The 27,920-nt window shown below is 44.9% G+C and overlaps 1 protein-coding gene across 1 annotated transcript in view; it reads left to right on the forward strand.

Moving 5' to 3' along the window:
• sema7a (semaphorin 7A) overlaps positions 1-20,379 on the forward strand; it is a 50,971-nt gene extending 30,592 nt beyond the window's left edge. Inside the window, exons 8-14 of the mRNA XM_041849679.2 lie at positions 2,190-2,368; positions 7,513-7,621; positions 13,658-13,853; positions 16,153-16,268; positions 18,651-18,796; positions 19,530-19,603; positions 19,727-20,379. Coding sequence (XP_041705613.2) covers positions 2,190-2,368; positions 7,513-7,621; positions 13,658-13,853; positions 16,153-16,268; positions 18,651-18,796; positions 19,530-19,603; positions 19,727-20,214 — 1,308 coding nt within the window. The 3' untranslated portion in view covers positions 20,215-20,379. The remainder of the gene's footprint in view (positions 1-2,189; positions 2,369-7,512; positions 7,622-13,657; positions 13,854-16,152; positions 16,269-18,650; positions 18,797-19,529; positions 19,604-19,726) is intronic.
• The last annotated feature ends 7,541 nt before the right edge of the window (positions 20,380-27,920 follow it).

The following is a 27,920-nucleotide window of genomic DNA, read 5'->3' on the forward strand; positions in this document are numbered from 1 at the left end:
ACGATAGGCTGAGTAAGTCTAAACCACGCTCAGTCTCTACTCTGATTGGCCAGCAGGGAGCGGGAACTATCTCTGTCAGAGTATTTGAAGAAGAACTTAGAACAATGGATCAGTTCTCTGAGTGCCCTGCGTGGTATTTCAGTGGACCCGTATATACGAACATCATATTTACCATTGAAGTGTTTTGCATTAATTAAAATACTAGTCTATTTTAGAAGACGTGTATTGACCTCTTTTGTTCCTAATACCAGATTTGAATTGACGCAACTTATTAGGATCCATAATAAACCCCAGGAAGAGTAGCTGCTGCCTTGGCAGGAACTAATGGGGATCCTTAATAAATACTAATACAAATGAGATATTCGACAATCAGGTGTCCACATACTTTTGGTAACGTAGTGTATATCCTGGCTTAACGCCTGCATAGTTGGAGTTATACAGCAAAAATGTATCTGACTCCAGGATTAGAAGTGTTTTTCATTCAGCACAGTTCAGTGGTTGATGAACCATAGGCTTATAGTGCTGAACTAGGCCTGGTAATATCCACACTAACACTCCCCACATCCCACAGATTCCAGTCAGTCCCACGACCAGCTGTGACAGCACCTTTTGTGTTTATTGTACTGCAGTACAAGGCCTTCTAGCAGCCCAGCTCTGTCTAGCAGCCCAGCTCTGTCTAGCAGCCCAGCTCTGTCTAGCAGCCCAGCTCTGTCTAGCAGCCCAGCTTGTCTAGCAGCCCAGCTCTGTCTAGCAGCCCAGCTCTGTCTAGCAGCCCAGCTCTGTCTAGCAGCCCAGCTCTGTCTAGCAGCCCAGCTCTGTCTAGCAGCCCAGCTCTGTCTAGCAGCCCAGCTCTGTCTAGCAGCCCAGCTCTGTCTAGCAGCCCAGCTCTGTCTAGCAGCCCAGCTCTGTCTAGCAGCCCAGCTCTGTCTACAGCCCAGCTCTGTCTAGCAGCCCAGCTCTGTCTACAGCCCAGCTCTGTCTAGCAGCCCAGCTCTGTCTAGCAGCCCAGCTCTGCCTAGCAGCCCAGCTCTGTCTAGCAGCCCAGCTCTGTCTAGCAGCCCAGCTCTGTCTAGCAGCCCAGCTCTGTCTAGCAGCCCAGCTCTGTCTAGCAGCCCAGCTCTGCTGTTTGTTTGAGAAGACACATTACTGTAGATACTGGAATGTAGGCCAACCATGCCACCTGTGAATCTTGAAGGCCACTAACATTCTAGCTACAGTACGTTATGTGAAGAGATGTGAACCAGGAACAGAACCATCTGTGCAGATGAACACTACATGGCTTTCAAAGACTACACTTCCACTGTGAGACATCTGTCTTGGTTCCATGTTTGTTACTGGTCCGATTAAAGGGGTCACAGTTCTGGAAGCATTGAAATGAAGACCTTTGTTTGGCTTGGTTCTTCTTCAGTTTCTTTGTTCTGATGATGTCATCATTGTGCAGGTGTATGAAGGAGGTTTGTTCTGATGATGTCATCATTTTGCAGGTGTATGAAGGAGGTTTGTTCCGATGATGTCATCATTGTGGAGGTGTATGAAGGAGGTTTGTTCTGATGATGTCATCATTGTGGAGGTGTATGAAGGAGGTTTGTTCTGATGATGTCATCATTGTGGAGGTGTATGAAGGAGGTTTGTTCTGATGATGTCATCATTGTGCAGGTGTATGAAGGAGGTTTGTTCTGATGATGTCATCATTGTGCAGGTGTATGAAGGAGGTTTGTTCTGATGATGTCATCATTGTGCAGGTGTATGAAGGAGGTTTGTTCTGATGACGTCATCGTTGTGCAGGTGTATGAAGGTTTGTTGTTGATGATGATGATGGTGGTGATGATGATGGTGGTGGTGAGGATGATGATGGTGGTGGTGAGGATGATTGTGATGATGGTGGTGGTGAGGATGATGGTAGTGGTGAGGATGATGGTGGTGGTGAGGATGATGGTAGTGGTGAGGATGATGATGATGGTGGTGGTGAGGATGATTGTGATGATGGTGGTGGTGAGGATGATTGTGATGATGGTGGTGGTGATGGTGGTGGTGAGGATGATGGTGGTGGTGGTGAGGATGATTGTGATGATGGTGGTGATGATGGTGGTGGTGAGGATGATGGTGGTGGTGAGGATGATGGTGATGATGGTGGTGATGATGATAATGTCGATGATGATGGTGATGATGGTGGTGATGTCATTCTACAGGTGGATGAAGGTGGTTCTAAGCGGTTCTTCCAGAACATGTGGACGTCATTCCTGAAGGCTCGGCTGGTTTGTGGGATTCCCAACGAGTCGCTCTACTTCAACCGTCTCCAAGACATCTTCGTGCTCCACGCGGAGGAATGGAGGGACTCACAAGTGTATGCTCTGTTCACTAGCAGCTGGTGAGAAGATTCTGCTGTCTCTCTTATCTCCCAGCAGCTACTGTACATATGCATTCTCCCAATGCTCCAAGTTCTAAACTACTAAGTCACTGGAGTGGTATTCTGACTTGAGATCTGCGCGCTTACCTCAGATTTTCAAGCAAGTCTCCCACTGACGTCAATAAAAAGAGCTGCAAAATGTTCTGAAAGAGCTGCAAAATCTGGACCCCTACAAATCAGCTGGGCTAGACAATCTGGACCCTTTCTTTCTAAAACTAGCCGCCGAAATTGTCGCAACCCCTATTACTAGTCTGTTCAACCTCTCTTTCATAACGTCTGAGATCCCCAGAGATTGGAAAGCTGCTGCGGTCATCCCCCTCTTCAAAGGGGGTGACACTCTAGATCCAAACTGCTACAGACCTATATCCATCCTGCCCTGCCTTTCGAAAGTATTTGAAAGCCAAGTTAACAAACAGATCACCGACCATTTCGAATACCACCGTACCTTCTCCGCTATGCAATCCGGTTTCGAGCTGGTCATGGGTGCACTTCAGCCACGCTCAAGGTCCTAAACGATATTATAACCGCGATTGATAATAGACAGTACTGTGCAGCAGTCTTCATCGACCTGGCCAAGGCTTTTGACTCTGTCAACCACCGCATTCTTATTGGCAGACTAAATAGCCTTGGTTTCTCAAATGACTGCCTCGCCTGGTTCACCAACTACTTCTCAGATAGAGTTCAGTGTGTCAAATCGGAGGGCCTGTTGTCTGGACCTATGGCAGTCTCTATGGGGGTGCCACAGGGTTCAATTCTTGGGCCGACACTTTTCTCCGTGTATATCAATGATGTCGCTCTTGCTGCTGGTGACTCTCAGATCCACCTCTACGCAGACGACACCATTTTGTATACATCTGCCCCTTCATTGGACACTGTGTTAACAAACCTCCAAACGAGCTTCAATGCCATACAACACTCCTTCAGTAGCCTCCAACACTAGTAAAACTAAATGCATGCTTTTCAATCGAACGCTGCTGGCACCCGCCCACCCGACTAGAATCACCACTCTCGACGGGTCTGACCTAGAGTATGTGGACAACTACAAATACCTAGGTGTCTGGTTAGACTGTAAACTCTCCTTCCAGACTCACATAAAGAATCTCCAATCCAAAGTTAAATCTAGAATCGGCTTCCTATTTCGCAACAAAGCCTCCTTCACTCATGCTGCCAAACATGCCCTCGTAAAACTGACTATCCTACCGATCCTTGACTTCGGCGATGTCATTTACAAAATAGCCTCCAACCCTCTACTCAGCAAATTGGATGTAGTCTATCACAGTGCCATCCGTTTTGTCTCCAAAGCCCCATACACTACCCACCACTGTGACCTGTACGCTCTTGTTGGCTGGTCCTCACTACATATTGGGGCGGGTAGTGTATGGGGCCGCCTGGGGCGGCAGGTAGCTTAGTGGGTAAGAGCGTTGTGCCAGTAACCGAAAGGTCGCTGGTTCTAATCCCCGAGCCGACTAGGTGAAAAATCTGTCGATGTGCCCTTGAGCAAGGCACTTAACCCTAATTGCTCCTGTAAGTCGCTCTGGATAAGAGCGTCTGCTAAATAAAAAAAATATAAAAAATATAAAATATATTCGTCGCCAAATCCACTGGCTCCAGGCCATCTATAAATCACTACTAGGCAAATCCCCGCCTTATCTTAGCTCATTGGTCACCATAGCAGCACCCACCCGTAGTCTGCGCTCCAGCAGGTATATCTCACTGGTCATTCCCAAAGCCAACACCTCCTTTGGCCGCCATTCCTTCCAGTTCTCTGCTGCCAATGACTGGAAGGAATTGCAAAAATCTCTGAAGCTGGAGACTCTTATCTCCCTCACTAACTTTAAGCATCAGTTGTCAGAGCACCTTACCGATCACTGCACCTGTACACAGCCCATCTGAAATTAGCCCGCCCAACTACCTCATCCCTATATTGTTATTTATTTTGCTCATTTGTACCCCAGTATCTCTATTTGCACATAATCTCTTGCACATCTAGCATTCCAGTGTTAATACTATTGTAATTATTTTGCACTATAGCCTATTTATTGCCTTACCTCCATAACTTGCTACATTTGCACACACTGTATATATATTTTCTGTTGTATTTTTGACTTTATGTTTTTTACCCCATATGTAACTCTGTGTTGTTTTTATCGCACTGCTTTGCTTTATCTTGGCCAGGTCGCAGTTGTAAATGAGAACTTGTTCTCAACTGGCTTACCTGGTTAAATAAAGGTGAAATAAAATATAAATAAATAAATATATGTACACTACCGTTCAAAAGTTTGGGATCACTTAGAAATAAAATAAAAATAAATGATTTATTCGAAAGTCTGAGCTGTGTGCTCTTTTAACAGAACACGAAGATAACCGTTAATTATATTATTCTGTTAAACAAAGGTTCTTCCTGATGTGACCGGTGTAGATTTCCTCTGCATTGTGTTTTGATCAGATGACCAGAGGATCTGGGTTGGTCTAATTAGGTTTTATTTTCTGATAATGTCAGGAAACACTTCCAGAAACAAATGCTGTGCTGCCTTTATACGCCAACTCTGCAAAGTAAAAATGAACAATGAAAGGGGACATGAATAGCCATGCTAGCTAGCTCCATGATGACGTGTACAGAGAAAAGTACAGTAACTAGCTAGCAGTCAACAGATAAAAGTGAATAAATGACTGAAATGCATACATATCCCAATATCATGGTGGGAGACCTTTATCAAACACTGTCAGTGACCCTATTCACTCATTATAAGTATTTTAACATATAGGATTGATTATGATTTTCATAATCTACCTCTTCCACATGGATACAGTAGACATGGAATAGGTAAAGGGGGACAGGGGATGTTTATGAGGTGGAATGCAGAAGGAGAGGTAAGGGGGGACAGGGGATGTTTATGAGGTGGAATGCAGAAGGAGAGGTAAGGGGGGACAGGGGATGTTTATGAGGTGGAATGCAGAAGGAGAGGTAAGGGGGGACAGGGGATGTTTATGAGGTGGAATGCAGAAGGAGAGGTAAGGGGGGACAGGGGATGTTTATGAGGGGGAATGCAGAAGGAGAGGTAAGGGGGGACAGGAGATGTTTATGAGGGGGAATGCAGAAGGAGAAGGAAGGAGGGACAGGAGATGTTTATGAGGGGGAATGCAGAAGGAGAGGTAAGGGGGGACAGGGGATGTTTATGAGGGGGAATGCAGAAGGAGAGGTAAGGGGGACAGGAGATGTTTATGAGGGGGAATGCAGAAGGAGAGGTAAGGGGGGGACAGGGGATGTTTATGAGGTGGAATGCAGAAGGAGAGGTAAGGGGGGACAGGGGATGTTTATGAGGGGGAATGCAGAAGGAGAGGTAAGGGGGGACAGGAGATGTTTATGAGGGGGAATGCAGAAGGAGAGGTAAGGGGGGACAGGGGATGTTTATGAGGGGGAATGCAGAAGGAGAGGTAAGGGGGGACAGGGGATGTTTATGAGGGGGAATGCAGAAGGAGAGGTAAGGGGGGACAGGGGATGTTTATGAGGGGGAATGCAGAAGGAGAGGTAAGGGGGGACAGGAGATGTTTATGAGGGGGAATGCAGAAGGAGAAGGAAGTGTGTGACATTTAAAAGGGCACTGACAACAACAAAAGGAATATATACTAATATCAGGCATGGGAACTATACAATTTTTTTGTTGCAATTATACAACATGAAATTCAACACTTGTTACACTGAGGAAGATGACCGTGTTCTGTTAAACAAAGGTTCTACCTGAGGAAGATGACCGTGTTCTGTTAAACAAAGGTTCTACCTGAGGAAGATGACCGTGTTCTGTTAAACAAAGGTTCTACCTGAGGAACCTCAGGCCGTTTCTGTAGTCTCAGGCCGTTTCTGTAGTCTCAGGCCGTTTCTGTAGTCTCAGGCTGTAGTCTCAGGCCGTTTCTGTAGTCTCAGGCTGTAGTCTCAGGCCGTTTCTGTAGTCTCAGGCCGTTTCTGTAGTCTCAGGCCGTTTCTGTAGTCTCAGGCCGTTTCTGTAGTCTCAGGCCGTTTCTGTAGTCTCAGGCCGTTTCTGTAGTCTCAGGCCGTTTCTGTAGTCTCAGGCCGTTTCTGTAGTCTCAGGCTGTAGTCTCAGGCCGTTTCTGTAGTCTCAGGCTGTAGTCTCAGGCCGTTTCTGTAGTCTCAGGCAGTTTCTGTAGTCTCAGGCCGCTTCTGTAGTCTCAGGCCGTTTCTGTAGTCTCAGGCTGTAGTCTCAGGCCGTTTCTGTAGTCTCAGGCTGTAGTCTCAGGCCGTTTCTGTAGTCTCAGGCAGTTTCTGTAGTCTCAGGCCGCTTCTGTAGTCTCAGGCCGTTTCTGTAGTCTCAGGCTGTAGTCTCAGGCCGTTTCTGTAGTCTCAGGCCGTTTCTGTAGTCTCAGGCCGTTTCTGTAGTCTCAGGCAGTTTCTGTAGTCTCAGGCCGTTTCTGTAGTCTCAGGCCGTTTCTGTAGTCTCAGGCCATTTCTGTAGTCTCAGGCCATTTCTGTAGTCTCAGGCCGTTTCTGTAGTCTCAGGCCGTTTCTGTAGTCTCAGGCCGTTTCTGTAGTCTCAGGCCGTTTCTGTAGTCTCAGGCCGTTTCTGTAGTCTCAGGCCATTTCTGTAGTCTCAGGCCGTTTCTGTAGTCTCAGGCCGTTTCTGTAGTCTCAGGCCGTTTCTGTAGTCTCAGGCCGTTTCTGTAGTCTCAGGCCGTTTCTGTAGTCTCAGGCCGTTTCTGTAGTCTCAGGCCGTTTCTGTAGTCTCAGGCCATTTCTGTAGTCTCAGGCCGTTTCTGTAGTCTCAGGCCGTTTCTGTAGTCTCAGGCCGTTTCTGTAGTCTCAGGCCGTTTCTGTAGTCTCAGGCCGTTTCTGTAGTCTCAGGCCGTTTCTGTAGTCTCAGGCCGTTTCTGTAGTCTCAGGCCGCTTCTGTAGTCTCAGGCCGTTTCTGTAGTCTCAGGCTGTAGTCTCAGGCCGTTTCTGTAGTCTTTGGGAGTGTTGGGTAGCCACAATGGAGTTTGTGTACATTTCAGAAGGAATTTGTAGAGAAATGCTGTCTTCTTGATCAACATTTACATAAGCCTCTGAAGATGAACAATCTAACCTGAGTCTAACCTGTTCTCTCCACCAATAGGAATGGCACAGCTGTCTGCGTCTACTCCATGGAAGAGATCGACAGGATATTCCAGAACTCTCCCTTCAAGGGATACAATAACGACATCCCCAACCCAAGACCTGGAACAGTAAGGAATCCTGCCTGTTTTCCTCATCTATTCTGCAGCTACATGTAAATCTCTACTGTTCATATCGAGAGACTCACGTTAAGAAAAGGAGTCTGTTGCCTTCTTATTCTGAGCTAGAGAATCAGACATATTTCAGCCGGCCTCATGTGGACCATGAATAACAAGTGACTGAAAAACAAAGGAAAGTTTGAGGCACATAGGACCGGACTCATTATTCACGTGCATTATAGGAACATCAGTATTCCCAGAGACAAAGGGAAACCTGGCCTGCTTCCCAAATGGCACCCTGTTCCCTATATTGGGCACTACTTTTGTCCAAAGCCATGGTCTAAAGTAGTGCACTACATAGGGAATAGGGTGCCATTTGGCTATGGGCTCTGGTCTAAAGCAGTGCACTAGATAGGGAATAGGGTGCCATTTGGCTATGGGCTCTGGTCTAAAGTAGTGCACTAGATAGGGAATAGGGTGCCATTTGGCTATGGGCTCTGGTCTAAAGTAGTGCACTAGATAGGGAATAGGGTGCCATTTGGCTATGGGCTCTGGTCTAAAGTAGTGCACTAGATAGGGAATAGGGTGCCATTTGGGACACATCCTAAAGATGGGCCCTCCCTGGCCTGGCCTGTACAGCTGACTAAAGCATGGAAACACGGGCCTTTACAGCTCAGAGTTCAGATCACACGTCTTTCTATAGCTGTGGCTGTGGCTGGGGCTGTGGCTGGGGCTGTGGCTGTGGCTGGGGCTGGGGCTGTGGCTGGGGCTGTGGCTGGGGCTGTGGCTGGGGCTGTGGCTGGGGCTGTGGCTGGGGCTGTGGCTGTGCAGTCATGACACATAACATCCACTGCTGTGTGACTCATAGTTGCCTGTCTGGGCTGTATCTATGACCACAGCATTAAAGCAGCAGATACATTTAGCTAACAGAAAGCGTCCCTCGGTGTTGTAACATCTATCACTACTGAGACCCTGCAGGTTTGACGCGTCCCTCGGTGTTGTAACATCTACCACTACTGAGACCCTGCAGGTTTGACGTGTCCCTCGGTGTTGTAACATCTACCACTACTGAGACCCTGCAGGTTTGACGTGTCCCTCGGTGTTGTAACATCTACCACTACTGAGACCCTGCAGGTTTGACCCGTCCCTCGGTGTTGTAACATCTACCACTACTGAGACCCTGCAGGTTTGACGTGTCCCTCGGTGTTGTAACATCTACCACTACTGAGACCCTGCAGGTTTGACGTGTCCCTCGGTGTTGTAACATCTACCACTACTGAGACCCTGCAGGTTTGACGTGTCCCTCGGTGTTGTAACATCTACCACTACTGAGACCCTGCAGGTTTGACGTGTCCCTCGGTGTTGTAACATCTACCACTACTGAGACCCTGCAGGTTTGACGTGTCCCTCGGTGTTGTAACATCTACCACTACTGAGACCCTGCAGGTTTGACGTGTCCCTCGGTGTTGTAACATCTACCACTACTGAGACCCTGCAGGTTTGACGTGTCCCTCGGTGTTGTAACATCTACCACTACTGAGACCCTGCAGGTTTGACGTGTCCCTCGGTGTTGTAACATCTACCACTACTGAGACCCTGCAGGTTTGACGTGTCCCTCGGTGTTGTAACATCTACCACTACTGAGACCCTGCAGGTTTGACGTGTCCCTCGGTGTTGTAACATCTACCACTACTGAGACCCTGCAGGTTTTTGGGTGTAGTCGGGTTTCTGTTAGTGTCACACCCTGGCTCTGGGGACTCTATATTTTGAGCCAGGGTGTGTATAATAAAAGAAGTATGTTCGTTCATCACGCTGCGCCTTGGTCTACTCCCTTTGACGATCGTGACAGTTAGGTGGTTTATTGTCTGAACAACTTCCTCAATCTGTTTTTCCTCTGCCCTCCACCCTGACCCTACCTTCGTCATTCTCTTCCTTTATGAGACGTTCTATTGTTTTGTCTACGTTGGTATTGTGACTAAGACATTTTTTTATAGGCTATAACAACTGAGAAGGACTTGTATTGTTTTACCTCCTGACTAAGGCCACTGTGCTTCCAGACTCCCTTTACCACTGCTCCCGAGTGGCGCAGTGGTCTAAGGCACTGCATCACAGTGCTAGCTGTGCCACTAGAGATCCTGGTTCGAATCCAGGCTCTGTCGTAGCCGGCCGTGACCGGGAGACCCATGGGGCGGCGCACAGTTGGCCCAGCGTCGTCCAGGGTAGGGGAGGGAATGGCCGGCAGGGATGTAGCTCAGTTGGTAGAGCATGGCGTTTGCAACGCCAGTGTTGTGGGTTCGTTTCCCACGGGGGGCCAGTATGAAAAATAAAATAAAAAGATAATGTAAGTCGCTCTGGATAAGAGCGTCTGCTAAATGATACCAGGCTGCACGTTGACTGGAAGGAAGGAAGTGACTGTTCTTCTTGTATACCGCCATAAGACATATTTATATACATTTGAAGTAGGAAGTTTACATACACCTTAGCCAAATACATTTAAACTCAGTTTTTCACAATTCCTGACATTTAATCAAGGTAAAAATTCCCTGTCTTAGGTCAGTTAGGATTACATTACATTACATTAACGTCATTTAGCAGACGCTCTTATCCAGAGCGACTTACAGTTAGTGCATACATTATTCTTTTTTTATTTATTTTCATACTGGCCCCCCGTGGGAAACGAACCCACAACCCTGGCGTTGCAAACGCCATACTCTACCAACTGAGCTACCTCCCTGCCGGCCATTCCCTCCCCTACCCTGGACAACGCTGGGCCAATTGTGCGCCGCCCCATTGATCTCCCGGTTGCGGCCGGCTACAGCAGAGCCTGGATACGAACCAGAATCTCTAGTGGCACAGCTAGCACTGCGATGCAGTGCCTTAGACCACTGCGCCACTCGGGAGCAGTGGTAAAGGGAGTCTGGAAGCACAGTGGCCTTAGTCAGGAGGTAAAACAATACAAGTCCTTCTCAGACAGTTGTTATAGCCTATAAAAAAATGTCTTAGTCACAATACCAACGTAGACAAAACAATAGAACGTCTCATAAAGGAAGAGAATGACGAAGGTAGGGTCAGGGTGGAGGGCAGAGGAAAAACAAATTGAGGAAGTTGTTCAGACAATAAACCACCTAACTGTCACGATCGTCAAAGGGAGTAGACCAAGGCGCAGCGTGATGAACGAACATACTTCTTTTATTTAATGAATGCACGAACAACAAAACAACAAACGATAACGTGACGTCCTATGTTAAACACAACAAACACGGAACACACCGAAAGGAACAAGATGCCTTAGACCTCGGGAGGTTACCACTTTAAGAATGTGAAATGTCCGAATAAAAGTAGAGAGAATGATTTATTTCAGCTTTTATTTCTTTCATCACATTCCCAGTGGGTCAGAAGTTTACATACACTCAATTAGTATTTGGTAGCATTGCCGTAAAATAGTTTAACTTGGGTCAAACATTTCGGGTAGCCTTCCACAAGCTTCCCACAATAAGTTGGGTGAATTTTGGCCCATTCCTCTTGACAGAGCTGGTGTAACTGAGTCAGGTTTGTAGGCCTCCTTGCTCGCACACGCTTTTTCAGTTCTGCTCACACATTTTCTATAGGATTGAGGTCAGGGCTTTGTGATGGGCACTCCAATACCTTGACTTTGTTGTCCTTAAGCCATTTTGCCACAACTTTGGAAGTATGCTTGGGGTCATTGTCCATTTGGAAGACCCATTTGCGACCAAGCTTTAACTTTCTGACTGATGTCTTGAGATGTTGCTTCAATATATCCACATAATTTTCCTTCCTCATGATGCCATCTATTTTGTGATGTGCACCAGTCCCTCCTGCAGCAAAGCACCCCCACAGCATGATGCTGCCACCCCCGTGCTTCACGGTTGGGATGGTGTTCTTTGGCTTGCAAGCCCCCCCTTTTTCCTCCAAACATAACGATGGTCATTATGGACAAACAGTTCTATTTTTGTTTCATCAGACCAGAGGACATTTCTCCAAAAAGTATGATCTTTGTCCCCATGTGCAGTTGCAAACCATAGTCTGGCTTTTTTATGGCGGTTTTGGAGTAGTGGCTTCTTCCTTGCTGAGCGGCCTTTCTGGTTATGTCGATATAGGACTCGTTTTACTGGGGATATAGATACTTTTGTACTTGTTTCCTCCAATATCTTCACAAGGTCCTTTGCTGTTGTTCTGGGATTGATTTGCACTTTTCGCACCAAAGTACGTTCATCTCTAGGAGACAGAAAGCGTCTCCTTCCTGAGCGGTATGACGGCTGCGTGGTCCCATGGTGTTTATACTTGCGTACTATTGTTTGTACAGATGAAAAGTGGTACCTTCAGGTATTTGGAAATTGCTCCCAAGGATGAACCAGACTTGTGGAGGTCTACAATTTTTTTTCTGAGGTCTTGGCTGATTTATTTTGATTTTCCCATGATGTCAAGCAAAGAGGCACTGAGTTTGAAGGTAGGCCTTGAAATACATCCATAGGTACACCTCCAAGTGACACAAATTATGTCAATTAGCCTATCAGAAGCTTCTAAAGCCATGACGTCATTTTCTGGGCTTTTCCAAGCTGTTTAAAGGCACAGTCAACTTAGTGTATGTAAACTTCTGACCCACTGGAATTGTGATACAGTGAATTATAAGTGAAATAATCTGTCTGTAAACAATTGTTGGAAAAATTACTTGTGTCATGCACAAATTAGATGTCCTAACCAACTTGCCAAAACTATAGTTTGTTAACAAGACATTTGTGGAGTGATTGAAAAACGAGTTTGAATGACTCCAACCTAAGTGTATGTAAACTTCCGACTTCAACTGTAGGTGGTTTGACATATAGGAGTGTTAACATTTATACACGTGTTTTCAGAAACATTAAGTGACTTATAGGAGTCTAAACAAAAGCAGGTTTTATGCCCATATTTGGACTAAGAAACTTCCTGTGACCTTCTGAGAAACGTAAACACCAACTCCACACACCGATAGTAAAATGTACTGGAAGATTTATGTTAGCAGCCAATTTCTCGTTAATCTCTCGTGGACATACTACATAACATGCATCTGATCTAACTATGCAATATTTAGTTCTGGGATAAATGAGATTAATGTCTCATTAACCATATTATTTGCTGCGAAATTCAGATTTTATTAACTTATTTGGCAAAGGCTTCCATCGAATGGGGTGCTTATATGGGTAAAGTTACATTCCAAAAAGGAAAATGTTATGGCATCAACAACAACAAGCCTGTCTTATCTCCTCAGTGTGTCCCTAACAGTAAAGACCTGTTCTCCTGTCTTATCTCCTCAGTGTGTCCCTAACAGTAAAGACCTGTTCTCCTGTCTTATCTCCTCAGTTTGTCCCTAACAGTAAAGACATGTTCTCCTGTCTTATCTCCTCAGTGTGTCCCTAACAGTAAAGACCTGTTCTCCTGTCTTATCTCCTCAGTGTGTCTCTAACAGTAAAGACCTGTTCTCCTGTCTTATCTCCTCAGTGTGTCCCTAACAGTAAAGACCTGTTCTCCTGTCTTATCTCCTCAGTGTGTCCCTAACAGTAAAGACCTGTTCTCCTGTCTTATCTCCTCAGTGTGTCCCTAACAGTAAAGACCTGTTCTCCTGTCTTATCTCCTCAGTGTGTCCCTAACAGTAAAGACCTGTTCTCCTGTCTTATCTCCTCAGTGTGTCCCTAACAGTAAAGACCTGTTCTCCTGTCTTATCTCCTCAGTGTGTCCCTAACAGTAAAGACCTGTTCTCCTGTCTTATCTCCTCAGTGTGTCCCTAACAGTAAAGACCTGTTCTCCTGTCTTATCTCCTCAGTGTGTCCCTAACAGTAAAGACCTGTTCTCCTGTCTTATCTCCTCAGTGTGTCCCTAACAGTAAAGACCTGTTCTCCTGTCTTATCTCCTCAGTGTGTCCCTAACAGTAAAGACCTGTTCTCCTGTCTTATCTCCTCAGTGTGTCCCTAACAGTAAAGACCTGTTCTCCTGTCTTATCTCCTCAGTGTGTCCCTAACAGTAAAGACCTGTTCTCCTGTCTTATCTCCTCAGTGTGTCCCTAACAGTAAAGACCTGCCGTTGGCTACGGTGAACGTGATAAAGGATCACCCAGAGATGACAGACTGGATCCATCCCATCCAGCCCTACACCCCATTCTACATATCTAACTATTACTACACCAAGATAGCTGTGGACAGAGTACAGGCGGCAGACCACACCATGCACAACGTCCTGCTGCTAGCAACTGGTATGTGATGTCTGGGCTCCAAGTCTGGAAATAGACTCTCAAGTTGTTGGTTCTCTTGATGCTGTTGGTACTATTGATGCTGTTGGTTCTATTGATGCTGTTGGTTCTCTTGATGCTGTTGGTTCTCTTGATGCTGTTGGTTCTATTGATGCTGTTGGTTCTCTTGGTGCTGTTGGTCTCTTGATGCTGTTGGTTCTCTTGATGCTGTTGGTTCTCTTGATGTTGTTGGTTCTATTGATGCTGTTGGTTCTCTTGGTGCTGTTGGTTCTCTTGATGCTGTTGGTTCTATTGATGCTGTTGGTTCTCTTGATGCTGTTGGTTCTCTTGATGCTGTTGGTTCTCTTGATGCTGTTGGTTCTATTGATGCTGTTGGTTCTCTTGATGCTGTTGGTTCTATTGATGCTGTTGGTTCTCTTGATGCTGTTGGTTCTCTTGATGCTGTTGGTTCTATTGATGCTGTTGGTTCTCTTGATGCTGTTGGTTCTATTGATGCTGTTGGTTCTCTTGATGCTGTTGGTTCTCTTGATGCTGTTGGTTCTCTTGATGCTGTTGGTTCTATTGATGCTGTTGGTTCTCTTGATGCTGTTGGTTCTCTTGATGCTGTTGGTTCTCTTGATGCTGTTGGTTCTCTTGATGCTGTTGGTTCTCTTGATGCTGTTGGTTCTCTTGATGCTGTTGGTTCTCTTGATGCTGTTGGTTCTATTGATGCTGTTGGTTCTCTTGATGCTGTTGGTTCTCTTGATGCTGTTGGTTCTATTGATGCTGTTGGTTCTCTTGATGCTGTTGGTTCTCTTGATGCTGTTGGTTCTCTTGATGCTGTTGGTTCTCTTGGTGCTGTTGGTTCTCTTGATGCTGTTGGTTCTCTTGATGCTGTTGGTTCTCTTGATGCTGTTGGTTCTCGATGCTGTTGGTTCTCTTGATGCTGTTGGTTCTCTTGATGCTGTTGGTTCTCTTGATGCTGTTGGTTCTCTTGATGCTGTTGGTTCTATTGATGCTGTTGGTTCTCTTGATGCTGTTGGTTCTCTTGATGCTGTTGGTTCTCTTGATGCTGTTGGTACTATTGATGCTGTTGGTTCTATTGATGCTGTTGGTTCTCTTGATGCTGTTGGTACTATTGATGCTGTTGGTTCTCTTGATGCTGTTGGTACTATTGATGCTGTTGGTTCTATTGATGCTGTTGGTTCTCTTGATGCTGTTGGTTCTCTTGATGCTGTTGGTTCTCTTGATGCTGTTGGTTCTCTTGATGTTGTTGGTTCTCTTGATGTTGTTGGTTCTCTTGATGCTGTTGGTTCTCTTGATGCTGTTGGTTCTCTTGATGCTGTTGGTTCTCTTGATGTTGTTGGTTCTCTTGATGCTGTTGGTTCTATTGATGCTGTTGGTTCTCTTGATGCTGTTGGTTCTCTTGATGCTGTTGGTTCTCTTGATGCTGTTGGTTCTCTTGATGCTGTTGGTTCTATTGATGCTGTTGGTTCTCTTGATGCTGTTGGTTCTCTTGATGCTGTTGGTTCTCTTGATGCTGTTGGTTCTATTGATGCTGTTGGTTCTCTTGATGTTGTTGGTGAACTACAGATGTCGGATCTTAATTTGAGCCAGTTTCACACAACAGGAAAATAATCCTGCAGCAACAGGAAATGTGGATTATATTTAATGGACATTTGTGGTAGAGGTTGATACATTTTTTGTTAAGTTTTTCCTGAAGTTTTAAAGTGGAAATTACAAACTTTAGAAGCCTGTTTAAACCTTGAATCCACAACAAGTTTGCATTTCCTGCTGTTCTGGAACATTCCTCTAACAACAGGACGATGAAATGAAGATTACAACGTGACCATTGTTTATCATATGGTTGATAACAGCATTATGATAACTTTATCACATTCACATGTTATTCAGAGTGTCAAATACAACAATAATCTTGTATTTACATGATCAGTAATACCAGGGCAGTAATGTAAAATAAACTATACACACAAAAGGAAATAGGATGAACCATGCCTAGAATACAGTGTATACATAGGAAGTGGGTAAAACAGTGTGTAAACATTATTAAAATGTTCAATGACTGTGTACATAGGGCAGCAGTCTCTAAGGTGCAGGGTAGAGTACCGGGTGGTAGCCGGCTATTGACAGTGACTAAGTTCAGGGCAGGGTACTGGGCGGAGAAGCTGTTTCTCAGTCTCATCCAGATGGCACAAGCCAAAGCTCTTAGAGGGCTACTTACTTACTGCCAGGCCTCTGCAAACAGGCCTACTTCAGCTTGTAACTGACTGTGTTAACTTTCTGTATCCTTCTTCCCTCCCAGACACCGGAATGATCCATAAGATCTTAAAGGATGGTTTTAAACCATTCATCATCTCAGAGACTCATCTCTCCAACCACTCTGATGTCATCAGATCAATGAAACTGGACTCTAGAAAGGTACTGGCAGGGGTGGCAGGAAGCCTAGTGGTTAAGAGTGTTGGGCCAGTAATGAAAGGTTGCTGTTTCGAATCCCAGAGAAGACTAAGTGAAAAATCTTTCAATGTGCCCTTGAGTAAGGCACTTAACCCTAATTGCTCCTGTAAGTCGCTCTGGATAAGAGCGTCTGTTAAATTACAAAAATGTACCGTGATCATGTTATTTTGGACATGACCAGAAGGGTGGTTGGTATTCAGAAGGGTGGTATTCAGTATAGATATACAGTGAGTGTACAGGTTAAATGAGATATGACCTAAGCCCTATGTGATCAGGTTGCAGTGCATTCGGAAAGTATTCAGACCCCTTCACTTTTTCTACATTTTGTTACGTTACAGCCAGTGGTATAAAGTACTACTTAGTACTTTAAAGTATTTTTACTTAAGTACTTTACACCACTGGCTGTAACGTAACAAAATGTGGAAAAAGTGAAGGGGTCGGAATTTTTTTGGGTATCTGTACTTTACTTTACTATTTCTATTTTTGACAACTTTTACTTTTACTTCCGTACATTCCTAAAGAAAATAATGTACTTTTTACTCCATAAATTTTCCCTGGCACCCAACAGTACTTGTTACATTTTGAATGCTTAGCAGGACAGGAAAATGGTCCAATTCACACACTTATCAAGAGAACATCCCTGGTCATCCCTACTGCCTCTGATCTGGCGGACTCACTAAACACCAATGCTTTGTTTGTAAATGATGTCTGAGTGTTGGAGTGTGCCCCTGGCTATCCGTACATTAAAACAACCAGAAAATCATGCCGTCTGGTTTGCTTAATATGAGGAATGTGAAATGATTTATACTTTTACTTTTACTTTTGATACTTAAGTATAGTTTAGCAATTACATTTACTTTTGATACTTAAGTATATTTAAAACCAAATACTTTTAGACATTTACTCAAGTAGTATTTTACTGGGTGACTTTCACTTTTACTTGAGTAATTTTCTATTAATGTATCTTTACTTTTACTCAAGTATGACAATTGGGTACTTTTTCCACCACTGGTTACAGCCTTATTCTAAAATGGATTTTTTTTAAAGGATAACCATCTCTTCAGCACTCCACTAATCAGGCCTTTATGGTAGAGTGGCCAGACGGAAGCCACTCCTCAGTAAAAGGCACATGACAGCCCAATTGGAGTTTGTCAAAAGGCACGTAAAGGACTCTCAGACCATGAGAAACAAGATTCTCTGGTCTGATGAAACCAAGATTGAACTCTTTGGCCTGAATGCCAAGTGTCACGTCTGGAGGAAACCAGGCACCTCTCATAACCTGGCCAATACCATCCATACGGTGAAGCATGGTGGTGGCAGCATCGTGCTGTGGGGATGTTTTTCAGTGGCAGGGACTGGGAGACTAGTCAGGATCGATGGAAAGGTGAACAGAGCAAAGTACAGAGAGATCCTTGATGAAAACCTGCTCCAGAGCGCTCAGGACCTCAGACTGGGGCGAAGGTTCACCTTCCAACAGGACAATGACCCCAAGCACACAGCCAAGACAACGCAGGAGTGGCTTTGGGACAAGTCTCTGAATGTCCTTGAGTGGCCCAGCCAGAGCCCGGACTTGAACCCGGGGCTTCCAGTGAGACGCGGATTTCATTGGCTTTGTCAGTCGTAATTTTAGTTCCTTCAACTGAAGTTGCGAGATTCCGATTCCCCATAGTATGTTGAACTGAAGTTGACTGACTGAAAGGGAACCGCCATTAGCCGTGTTGTTATTCACAAAATACTGTATGCCTTATTGCTTTTACAAACCGCTAATGATTTTAACCCCCTAAGGGCGATGTCCACGCCCGCACTGCCATCTAATTAGCATAATCAAATAATCCCCTTAAAAATCTGTCAGTTTAAGCTGGAGATATGTTGTTTTTTTGCATCGTCTCAATCCACCACAGCCGCCGATGTCGCACTTCCTCATCTGTGGTGAAAGGTGGCAGAGCTAGAGCGGTGTTGGTCAGACCAGGAGACTGTGTCTTCTCACAATATCGTCTGTAGCGTCCGAACGTTTTAGCCTACAAACTAGTATGACCCCTGGAAAGATGACACTCTCACAAACACGATGGTGTTCTCCATTTTGCTCTACAACCTCCACAAGTGTCAGGAGACTCGTCTGAAGTCGGTAACGCCGATCTGCCAACTTCTGTTTGTAGCGTCCGAACTGTTTGGATTACACACTAATATGACCCCTCTGTGCTAAGCATTTGTATGAGCTAATATCAGTAAGCCCAAAAAAGACAGGGCTTAGACTCTGATGGGTATTAAAGATAGATATTGTTCAAATGTGAAATATATGTGACGGGATGTTTTAATATTAACTAGCGTCTTTCTGTCCACGCCCAGAGGAAGCTGGTGGTGGGTTTGTCAGAGCAGATCTCCATTCTGGACCTCCAGAGGTGCCAGGACTATAACGTATCCTGTGCTGAGTGTGTTCTGGCCAGAGACCCGTACTGCGCCTGGACAGAGGCTGGCTGCCGTCCCACTGTCCCGTAAGTTTCCTCTTTTTCTCCTACTCAAATGACCAAGCATGGCTGTTCCGTCGGCATGGCTGTTCAGTCGGCATGGCTGTTCCGTCAGCATGGCTGTTCCGTCAGCATGGCTGTTCCGTCAGCATGGCTGTTCCATAAGTTATATCTTTCAATCAACTTTATTTAGAAGGCCTTTTCACATCAGCAGTTTTCATAAAGTGCTTTTACAGTAATTGGCCTAGATCCCAAAGAGCCTTTTACAGTAACTGTCCTAGACCCCAAAGAGCCTTTTACAGTAACCTGTCTAGACCCCAAAGAGCCTTTTACAGCAACTGTCCTAGACCCCAAAGAGCCTTTTACAGTAACTGTCCTAGACCCCAAAGAGCCTTTTACAGGAACATGTCTAGACCCCAAAGTGCCTTTTACAGTAACATGTCTAGACCCCAAAGAACCTTTTACAGTAACATGTCTAGACCCCAAAGAGCCTTTTACAGGAACATGTCTAGACCCCAAAGAGCCTTTTACAGTAACCTGTCTAGACCCCAAATAGCCTTTTACAGTAACCTGTCTAGACCCCAAAGAACCTTTTACAGTAACTGTAGCAGAGCTTCCCTCTTTTGGTTCGTATTTAAATACCTAGAATTGCTGTCTACCGTATCTAAACTGATATAACCTTAGTTATAGTCTTTGTGAACTGAATGTTGTGATTAAAATGTTGTTTTAGTTGTTGTTGTTGTTGTGTCTCTGTCCATAGGGGAGGCATTCAAAATATCAATGGAGGACAAACTAATGTGTGCCCTAAAACAGCAGAAGCTGAAATAGCAGAAGGTATACTGTACTTTGACATCTCACACACTGATAATAATACAATCAATCAAATCAGTCAATCTGAGTAGGCTGGATTTTCATTCCCCTACCTGGTTAAATACATTTTTCCTGCTCTTTCTCCAGAACCAAAGATGCCTACCAGCAACAGGACCAGACGCGACACACAGCCTTCCCACCCCCCCTCCCCCTCCTCGTCCACGAACGCCCTCGGTGTATCGGTCCACTCTTTGCCCCTGGACGTCCCCTTCTACCTGTCCTGTCCCATCGACTCTTACCACGCACACTACAGCTGGGAACACCTGGGCACGACACACCCCTGTCTGCGGCTGCAGGCCAGCTGTCTCCACCTCATCCCCTCCATGCAGACAGAGCACTATGGGAATTACCGGTGTGTCTCCAAGGAGAGGGACTATACCAGGGTGGTCCGGGAGGTTCGAGCTACACAGCTGCTCAACAACCACAACCCAGCCGTAATCACCAGGCCTCTGAGACCTGTGAGGCCCATGAACAGGGAGTCTAAGACCAACGGAGGGACAGCTGTTATGGCGGTGCACGCGGGATGGTTCGGGACCTTTGCAGCTTTGGCCATTCTCGTGCGACTTCTGCAATAAATCATGTCCACATGGACTTCATCATGATATGACACTTTCCGTCTACTTCCCATCTGCACTTTATAGAGGACTTTAGACTTTTTCCTTTAGACATCGCTCGTCCATATATTTATTTATAAAGAAGTTGACTTTTTCCACATTTTGTTATGTTACAGCCTTATTCTAAAATTGATTGAATTATGTATTTTTTCCTCATCAATCTACACACAATACCCCATAATGACAAAGCAAAAACTGTTTTTTAGAAATTTTAGCAATTGTATTCAGACCCTTTGCTATGAGACTTGAAATTGAGCTCAGGTGCATCCTGTGTCCATTGATAATCCTTGAGATGTTTCTACAACTTGATTGGAGTCCATTTGTGGTAAATTCAATTGATTGGACATGATTTAGAAAGACACACAGCTGTCTATATAAGGTCCCACAGTTGACAGTGCATGTCAGAGCAAAAACCAAGCCATGAGGTCGAAGGAATTGCCCGTAGAGCTCAGAGACAGGATTGTTTCGAGGCACAGATCTGGGGAAGGGTACCAAAAAATGTCTGCAGCATTGAAGGTCCCCAAGAACACAGTGGCGTACACATCACCGACAAACTGAAATGGTCCACCCACGCAGACAGTGTGGTGAAGAAGGCGCAACAGAGCCTCTTCAACCTCAGGAGGCGGAATAAATTTGGCTTGGCACCTAAAACCCTCACAAACATTTACAGATGCACAATTGAGAGCATCCTGTCGGGCTGTATCACCGCCTGGTACGGCAACTGCACCGCCCACAACCGCAGGGCTCTCCAGAGGGTGGTGCGGTCTGCCGAACACATTACCGGGGGCAAACTACCTGCCCTCCAGGACACCTACAGCATCCGATGTCACAGGAAGGCCAAAAAGATCATCAAGGACATCAACCACCTGAGCCACTGCCTGTTCACCCCGCTATCATCCAGAAGGCGAGGTCAGTACAGGTGCATCAAAGCTGGGACCGAGAGACTGAAAAACTGCTTCTATCTCAAGGCCATCAGACTGTTAAATAGCCATCACTAGCACATTAGAGGCTGCTATCAGAACACCATCCCAACCGTGAAGCACGGGGGTGGCGGCATCATGCTGTGGGGGTGCTTTGCTGCAGGAGGGACTGGTGCACTTCACAAAATAGATGGCATCATGAAGAAGGAAAATTATGTGGATATATTGAAGCAACATCTCAAGACATCAGTCAGGAAGTTAAAGCTTGGTCGCAAATGGGTCTTCCAAATGGACAATGACCCCAAGCATACTTCCAAAGTTGTGGCAAAATGGCTTAAGGACAACAAAGTCAAGGTATTGGAGTGGTCATCACAAAGCCCTGACCTCAATCCTATAGAAAATTTGTGGGCAGAACTGAAAAAGCGTGTGCGAGCAAGGAGGCCTACAAACCTGACTCAGTTACACCAGCTCTGTCAGGAGGAATGGGCCAAAATTCACCCAACTTATTGTGGGAAGCTTGAGGAAGGCTACCCGAAACGTTTGACCCAAGTTAAACAATTGAAAGCCAATGCTACCACAATCTGTAGAAGCAATGAGAATAGAAGGGTTCAGAACTTTTGTAAAACATCACAGTACGGTTGAAATATATATGGCAAATAGAAATCCTATATGGATGGTGTTAAGAGATAGATGGGAGGTATTGAATAGAGTTGAAGGATGGGACTAATAACAACTAACAACAAATAATAACAAAGATAGCTAATAATGTAAGCATACTGTGTCCATAATAAGTATATAGGTTGTATGTTGGGAGCTTTTGGGAAAGAGCACAGTTAGAAAGATATGGCATATAGAAGCAAACCGGATGGACATCATGAAAATGATCGGAGAGGTTGAGAGTAGAAGAAGTTCAGGAGCAAAAAAAAGATATATATATATGTATATATAATAGAATTATTGTAAAATTAACTGTGTCCATAAGGTGTAGATAGTAAGTATAGACCGGAAGTAGAGGCCTGGGCATTGTTGTTCACTAATTTACCCCAAGTAGGGAAAGGATGGCGGGGTTGAAAAGTAATAAAGGGGAGTATATATATAAAAACATGGGGGATTGGAAGTGATGCAGACAATTACATTGATAGAAGATACAATCTATCTGCAATATTAAGCTGATCCACCCCCCCTAAAAATAAAAATAAAATAAAAGCTGAAATAAATCATTCTCTCTACTATTATTCTGACATTTCACATTCTTAAAATAAAGTGGTGATCCTAACTGACCTAAGACAGGGAATTTTTACTAGGATTAAATGTCAGGAATTGTGAAAAACTGAGTTTAAATGTATTCGGCTAAGGTGTATGTAAACTTCCGACTTCAGCTGTATATACTGTATTCTATACTATTCTACTGTATCTTAGTCCATGCCGCTCTGTCATTGCTTGTCCATATATTTATTTATATATTCTTAATTCCGTTGCTTTACTTACATTTGTGTGTATTGGGTATATGTTGTGAAATTGTTAGATATTACTTGTTAGATATTACTGCACTGTCGGAGCTAGAAGCACAAGCATTTCACTACACCCGCTATAACATCTGCTAAACACGTGTATGTGACAAATAAAATGTGATTTGGTTTGATTTGACATCTCTGGAAAGACCTGAAAATAGCTGTGCAGCGACGCTCCCCATCCAACCTGACAGAGCTTGAGAGGATCTGCAGAGAAGAATGGGAGAAACTCCCCAAATACAGGTGTGCCAAGCTTGTAGCGTCATACCCAAGAAGACTCTAGGCTGTAATCGCTGCCAAAGGTGCTTCAACAAAGTACTGAGTAAAGGGTCTGAATACTAATGTATGCGTGATATTATTTTTTTATTTAAAAACCTGTTTTTGGTTTGTAATTATAGAGGATTGTGTGTAGACTGATGAGTAAAAAAAACAATGTAATACATTTTAGAATAAGGCTGTAACGTAACAAAATGTGGAAAAAGTCAAGGGGTCTGAATACTTTCTGAATGCACTGTATAAGAGGTGGGGAGGGGGACGTTTAACCTGGGTCATGTTCGTTAGGGCACACCGAAACAAAACCTTTAAAAACGCTTTGCGATGGAAACTGTTAGTCCCAGCTAGTCCCTCCCTGTTTCAGTCAGTTTTCTTCCGTTTGGTGCCGATTGAACACGACCCTGTTGTGTAGGACCCAGATCAGATTGGGCTGTTCCTTTCTAAAGAGGCTTGGCTGGGGATATAGAGGCATGTCTTATCTCAGATAGCAGGAGCCAGAGCACTTTTCTTTACCGGTATGTTAGATAGCAGCAGCACTCTTGGTGGAAGGAAGTGTGTCGCGTTGAAGGGAATGCCTCATTAAATAACCACCTGATTACTGATCCAGGGCAGAAGGCTCAGGATAAGAGCAGTCAGGGACAGTTTAGTTAGTTAGTCACTAGAAATGCCTTTTAGAAAGTAGGAGAGTGTTGCTGCTCTGTCTAAAACAGACAAACTGCAACAAGCAATGTTTTGATGGACTTTGGGTTTTTTAATACAAGGATGGTTTCAAAGTACTAAGACCTTTCCGTAGGATCTGCTTAGGGTAAACAGTTAGCTAAAGAGGATCTGTCATACAGACTCCCAATGCATTAGCAACGCCCAGCAATGTTGACTCTGTCATAGCCGCTATGTGTTTGTTGAAGCCCATTGTACCCACTGAGACATGACAATGACATGCAACAGCTTGACCCAGACACAGACCCACGCCATCTAATGACAGTTGAGATAGTATCAGAGGAAATGGTTGGCTGGGGTGAGGCGGTAAACAACAGAGAATACACTTATGTAATTCCTTTTGGAACTAGACTGCCACCACCTGTTCCCATGCCAAGGCCAGTTCAGTTGATATTGGGAGGATACTGCTATTTTAACAAAAAAATGCAATGGTGTGCTTTGCTTCCAACAGCATGGACATAAATGAATAATTAAAATGTACCAAACAGTAAGTTAAACAATTAACTGTACTAAATACTAAATTAAGTAAATATTTTTCCATTCTGGAAATGTGTGTTCGTGATTTTGTTATTATGGCTGTTCTGTCCTGACTCCTCCTGGACAACCAGTGGAGGCTCCTCAGAGGAGGAAGGGGAGGACCATCCTCCTCAGTGAATTTCAGAAAAAGAAAAATAGTGAAACATTTAAAAAAGTTATCCTTTTCAGATAAAACTATACTAAATATATTCACGTCACCAAATAATTGATTAAAATACACTGTTTTGCAGTGAAGGTCTACAGTAGCCTCAACAGCACTCTGTAGGGTAGCACCATGGTGTAGCCGGAGGACAGCTAGCTTCCGTCCTCTTCTGGGTACATTGACTTCAATACAAAACCTAGGAGGCTCATGGTTCTCACCCCCTTCCATAGACTTACACAGTAATTATGACAACTTCCGGAGGACGTCGTCCAACCTATCAGAGCTCTTGCAGCATGAACTGTCGTTGTCCACCCAATCAAAGGATCAGAGAATGAATCTAGTACTGAAAGTAGGGGAAACATTCACATTATTATATTATATAACTATGTTATGAAGTAGGGGAAACATTTACATTATTAATATTATATAACTATGTTATGAAGTAAGGGAAACATTCACATTATTAATATTATATAACTATGTTATGAAGTAAGGGAAACATTCACATTATTAATATTATATAACTATGTTATGAAGTTGGGTGGAGTAGTGTCTACTCAGCCTGGCTTTGGAACAAATAGCAATTTACTCTGGATAACAGGCACAGACATGATGGACCAGCACCACTAAGACTTGATGGACCAGTACCATACAGACTTGATGGACCAGCACCATACAGACTTGATGGACCAGCACCATACAGACTTGATGGACCAGTACCATACAGACTTGATGGACCAGCACCATACAGACTTGATGGACCAGCACCATACAGACTTGATAAACCAGTACCATACAGACTTGATGGACCAGCACCAGACAGACTTGATGGACCAGCACAATACAGACTTGATGGACCAGCACCATACAGACTTGATAAACCAGTACCATACAGACTTGATGGACCAGCACAATACAGACTTGATGGACCAGCACCATACAGACTTGATAAACCAGTACCATACAGACTTGATGGACCAGCACCATACAGACTTGATAAACCAGTACCAGACAGACTTGATGGACCAGCACCATACAGACTTGATAAACCAGTACCATACAGACTTGATGGACCAGCACCAGACAGACTTCCTCACTGGTCTGCTTACCTCTGCTGCTTTGGTTCACTTTCCTTTGTTTTGGGTTTGGTTCAATTGTGTTGTTCCTGCATTGGGTTAGCCCTGCATTGGGTTAGCCCTGCATTGGGTTAGCCCTGCATTGGGTTAGCCCTGCATTGGGTTAGCCCTGCATTGTGTTAGCCCTGCATTGGGTTAGCCCTGCATTGGGTTAGCCCTGCATTGGGTTAGCCCTGCATTGGGTTAGCCCTGCATTGGGTTAGCCCCTGTCCCAAGAGGGATGGTCAAAGGAAACATTTTGGAATGACGTTTACATTTTGGGGTTTATCACCATTAGCTAAGAAATAAATGCTTGTTTCTCTGATGTTGATGTGTGAATATAGTATCTGAACGGAGTGTGTGAACCATGTTGTTATAAACGGTTCCTCTCCCTCCTCTCTCCTATCCCACGCAGTCTGAGATACAGGCAGCCACCTGTCCTACTTGGCAGGGCCATGCGGCCCGTCAGTGGTGTATGCAGTCTGTCCTAACCCCAGGTCACTTTAATGAAGATCATGGAATTAAGCCCAGAGCTGACAGCACAGTACCCAAGGCTGGAATCAAACCGCTCTGGCCAGGAGGCTACAGAATCACCCTGGAGGCAACGGCCCGGTTACACAACACGTCTAATTGGCCTAATTCACCAGCTGAGTCAGAACATTCTATAGTTAAGGGGATGATAAGAGGAGATGGAAGTGTTGTGGTTGCCATGACTCCTAATTACTTCAGGTTGCCATGACTCCTAATTACTTCACTCCTGGGACTAAGGGCTCTATTCAATCCGTATCGCGGAAGTTCAGCGTTACAGCGTGATAACAATTTTAAGGAAACGTTCCCGTGTTAACGGTAAACGCTGCATATGTAGCCTCAATGGGAAATGACCTTTACATTTCTATCAGGCAATCAGTAACACTTCAGCCATCCAGATTGAATAGAGCCATAAGTCTCATTGTAATTATGAGTGAAATGACCTTTCCATTTCTATCAGGTAAATCAGTAACGCTTCAGCGATCCAGATTGAATAGAGCCATAAGTCTCATTGTAATTATGAGTGAAATGACCTTTACATTTCTATCAGGTAAATCAGTAACGCTTCAGCGATCCAGGTTGAATAGAGCCTTGAATCTTCTCATGTTGGAGAATGAAATATAGTAGTCTAGCCCTGTGTACTGATCAGATTCTAGCTAAAGGGGGATAGGACAGTAAAACTAATCAGCTCTGACTTCCTGGTTCTAAAAGCACCTCTGTTGTTAACCTACAATACTCTCATTCATATCCTCGTTCGTAGATTCTGTTCTGCAGCCCCAGCTGTGTTTTCCTCAACAGCAGCTGTTTCACTGTTTGAATAACCCCACATAACCCCTACCATCAGCACACACACACACACACACACACACACACACACACACACACACACACACACACACACACACACACACACACACACACACACACACACACACACACACACAGACACACACACACACACAGACACACACACACACACAGACACACACACACACACACACACACACACACACACACACACACACACACACACACACACACACACACACACAAACACACATACACATACACAGACACACACACACACAAACACACACACACACACACACACACAAACACACACACACACACACAGACACACAGACACACACACACAGACACACACACACAGACACACACACACACACAGACACACACACACACACACGCCTGACCTCTGGTAGCAGCATAGGGGATGTAAAAGGGCTGAGGGATCTTTTTCACCATCAGCCCTTAAACGCCTTGGGGGTGTGAACACTAAGCCGCCAGTGTAGTGTTTCTCTAGGCTTCATCAGAAGGCCTTGAACCCCCTCAAAGGGTTGACCCTTCTGTAGCTGTATCGGTGGGGAGGGAGGGGGGTGGACGACAACATTGTTCCAGGGTTGGGTGAAGGTTGAATCAGAGTGGTTGTGTTATTTTGGGCAGCATCAAGCCTTGGATCCCTCAGTGTGTCACTGTGGAATTGATTGTTGTGGTTTCCTGTTGTTGTTCATTCTCTTCCAGTTTGACGACTCCTTGGTTCCTAGGGGAGGACTATGGTAAGGACTCTCTAAATATATGATGCTCATTGAAACCATACAATCAGTTGAAACTCAAACAATATCCACATTCTTTTACAGGAACTCAACTCACACTTGACCTGGAATATGTGTTGTTTTACTATTACTATCAGATATAAATATGACAACCACACACTCGCTTTCCCTTTGCTTGTAGTTATCCCGAGTGGCGCAGTGGTCTAAGGCACTGCATCGCAGTGCTAGCTGTGCCACTAGAGATCCTGGTTCGAATCCAGGCTCTGTCGTAGCCGGCCGCGACCGGGAGACCCATGGGGCGGCGCACAATTGGTCCAGGGTAGGGGAGGGGAATGGCCGGCAGGGATGTA

This window comes from Coregonus clupeaformis, chromosome 26, assembly GCF_020615455.1.
Source record: "Coregonus clupeaformis isolate EN_2021a chromosome 26, ASM2061545v1, whole genome shotgun sequence".
Classification (NCBI taxonomy): domain Eukaryota; kingdom Metazoa; phylum Chordata; class Actinopteri; order Salmoniformes; family Salmonidae; genus Coregonus; species Coregonus clupeaformis.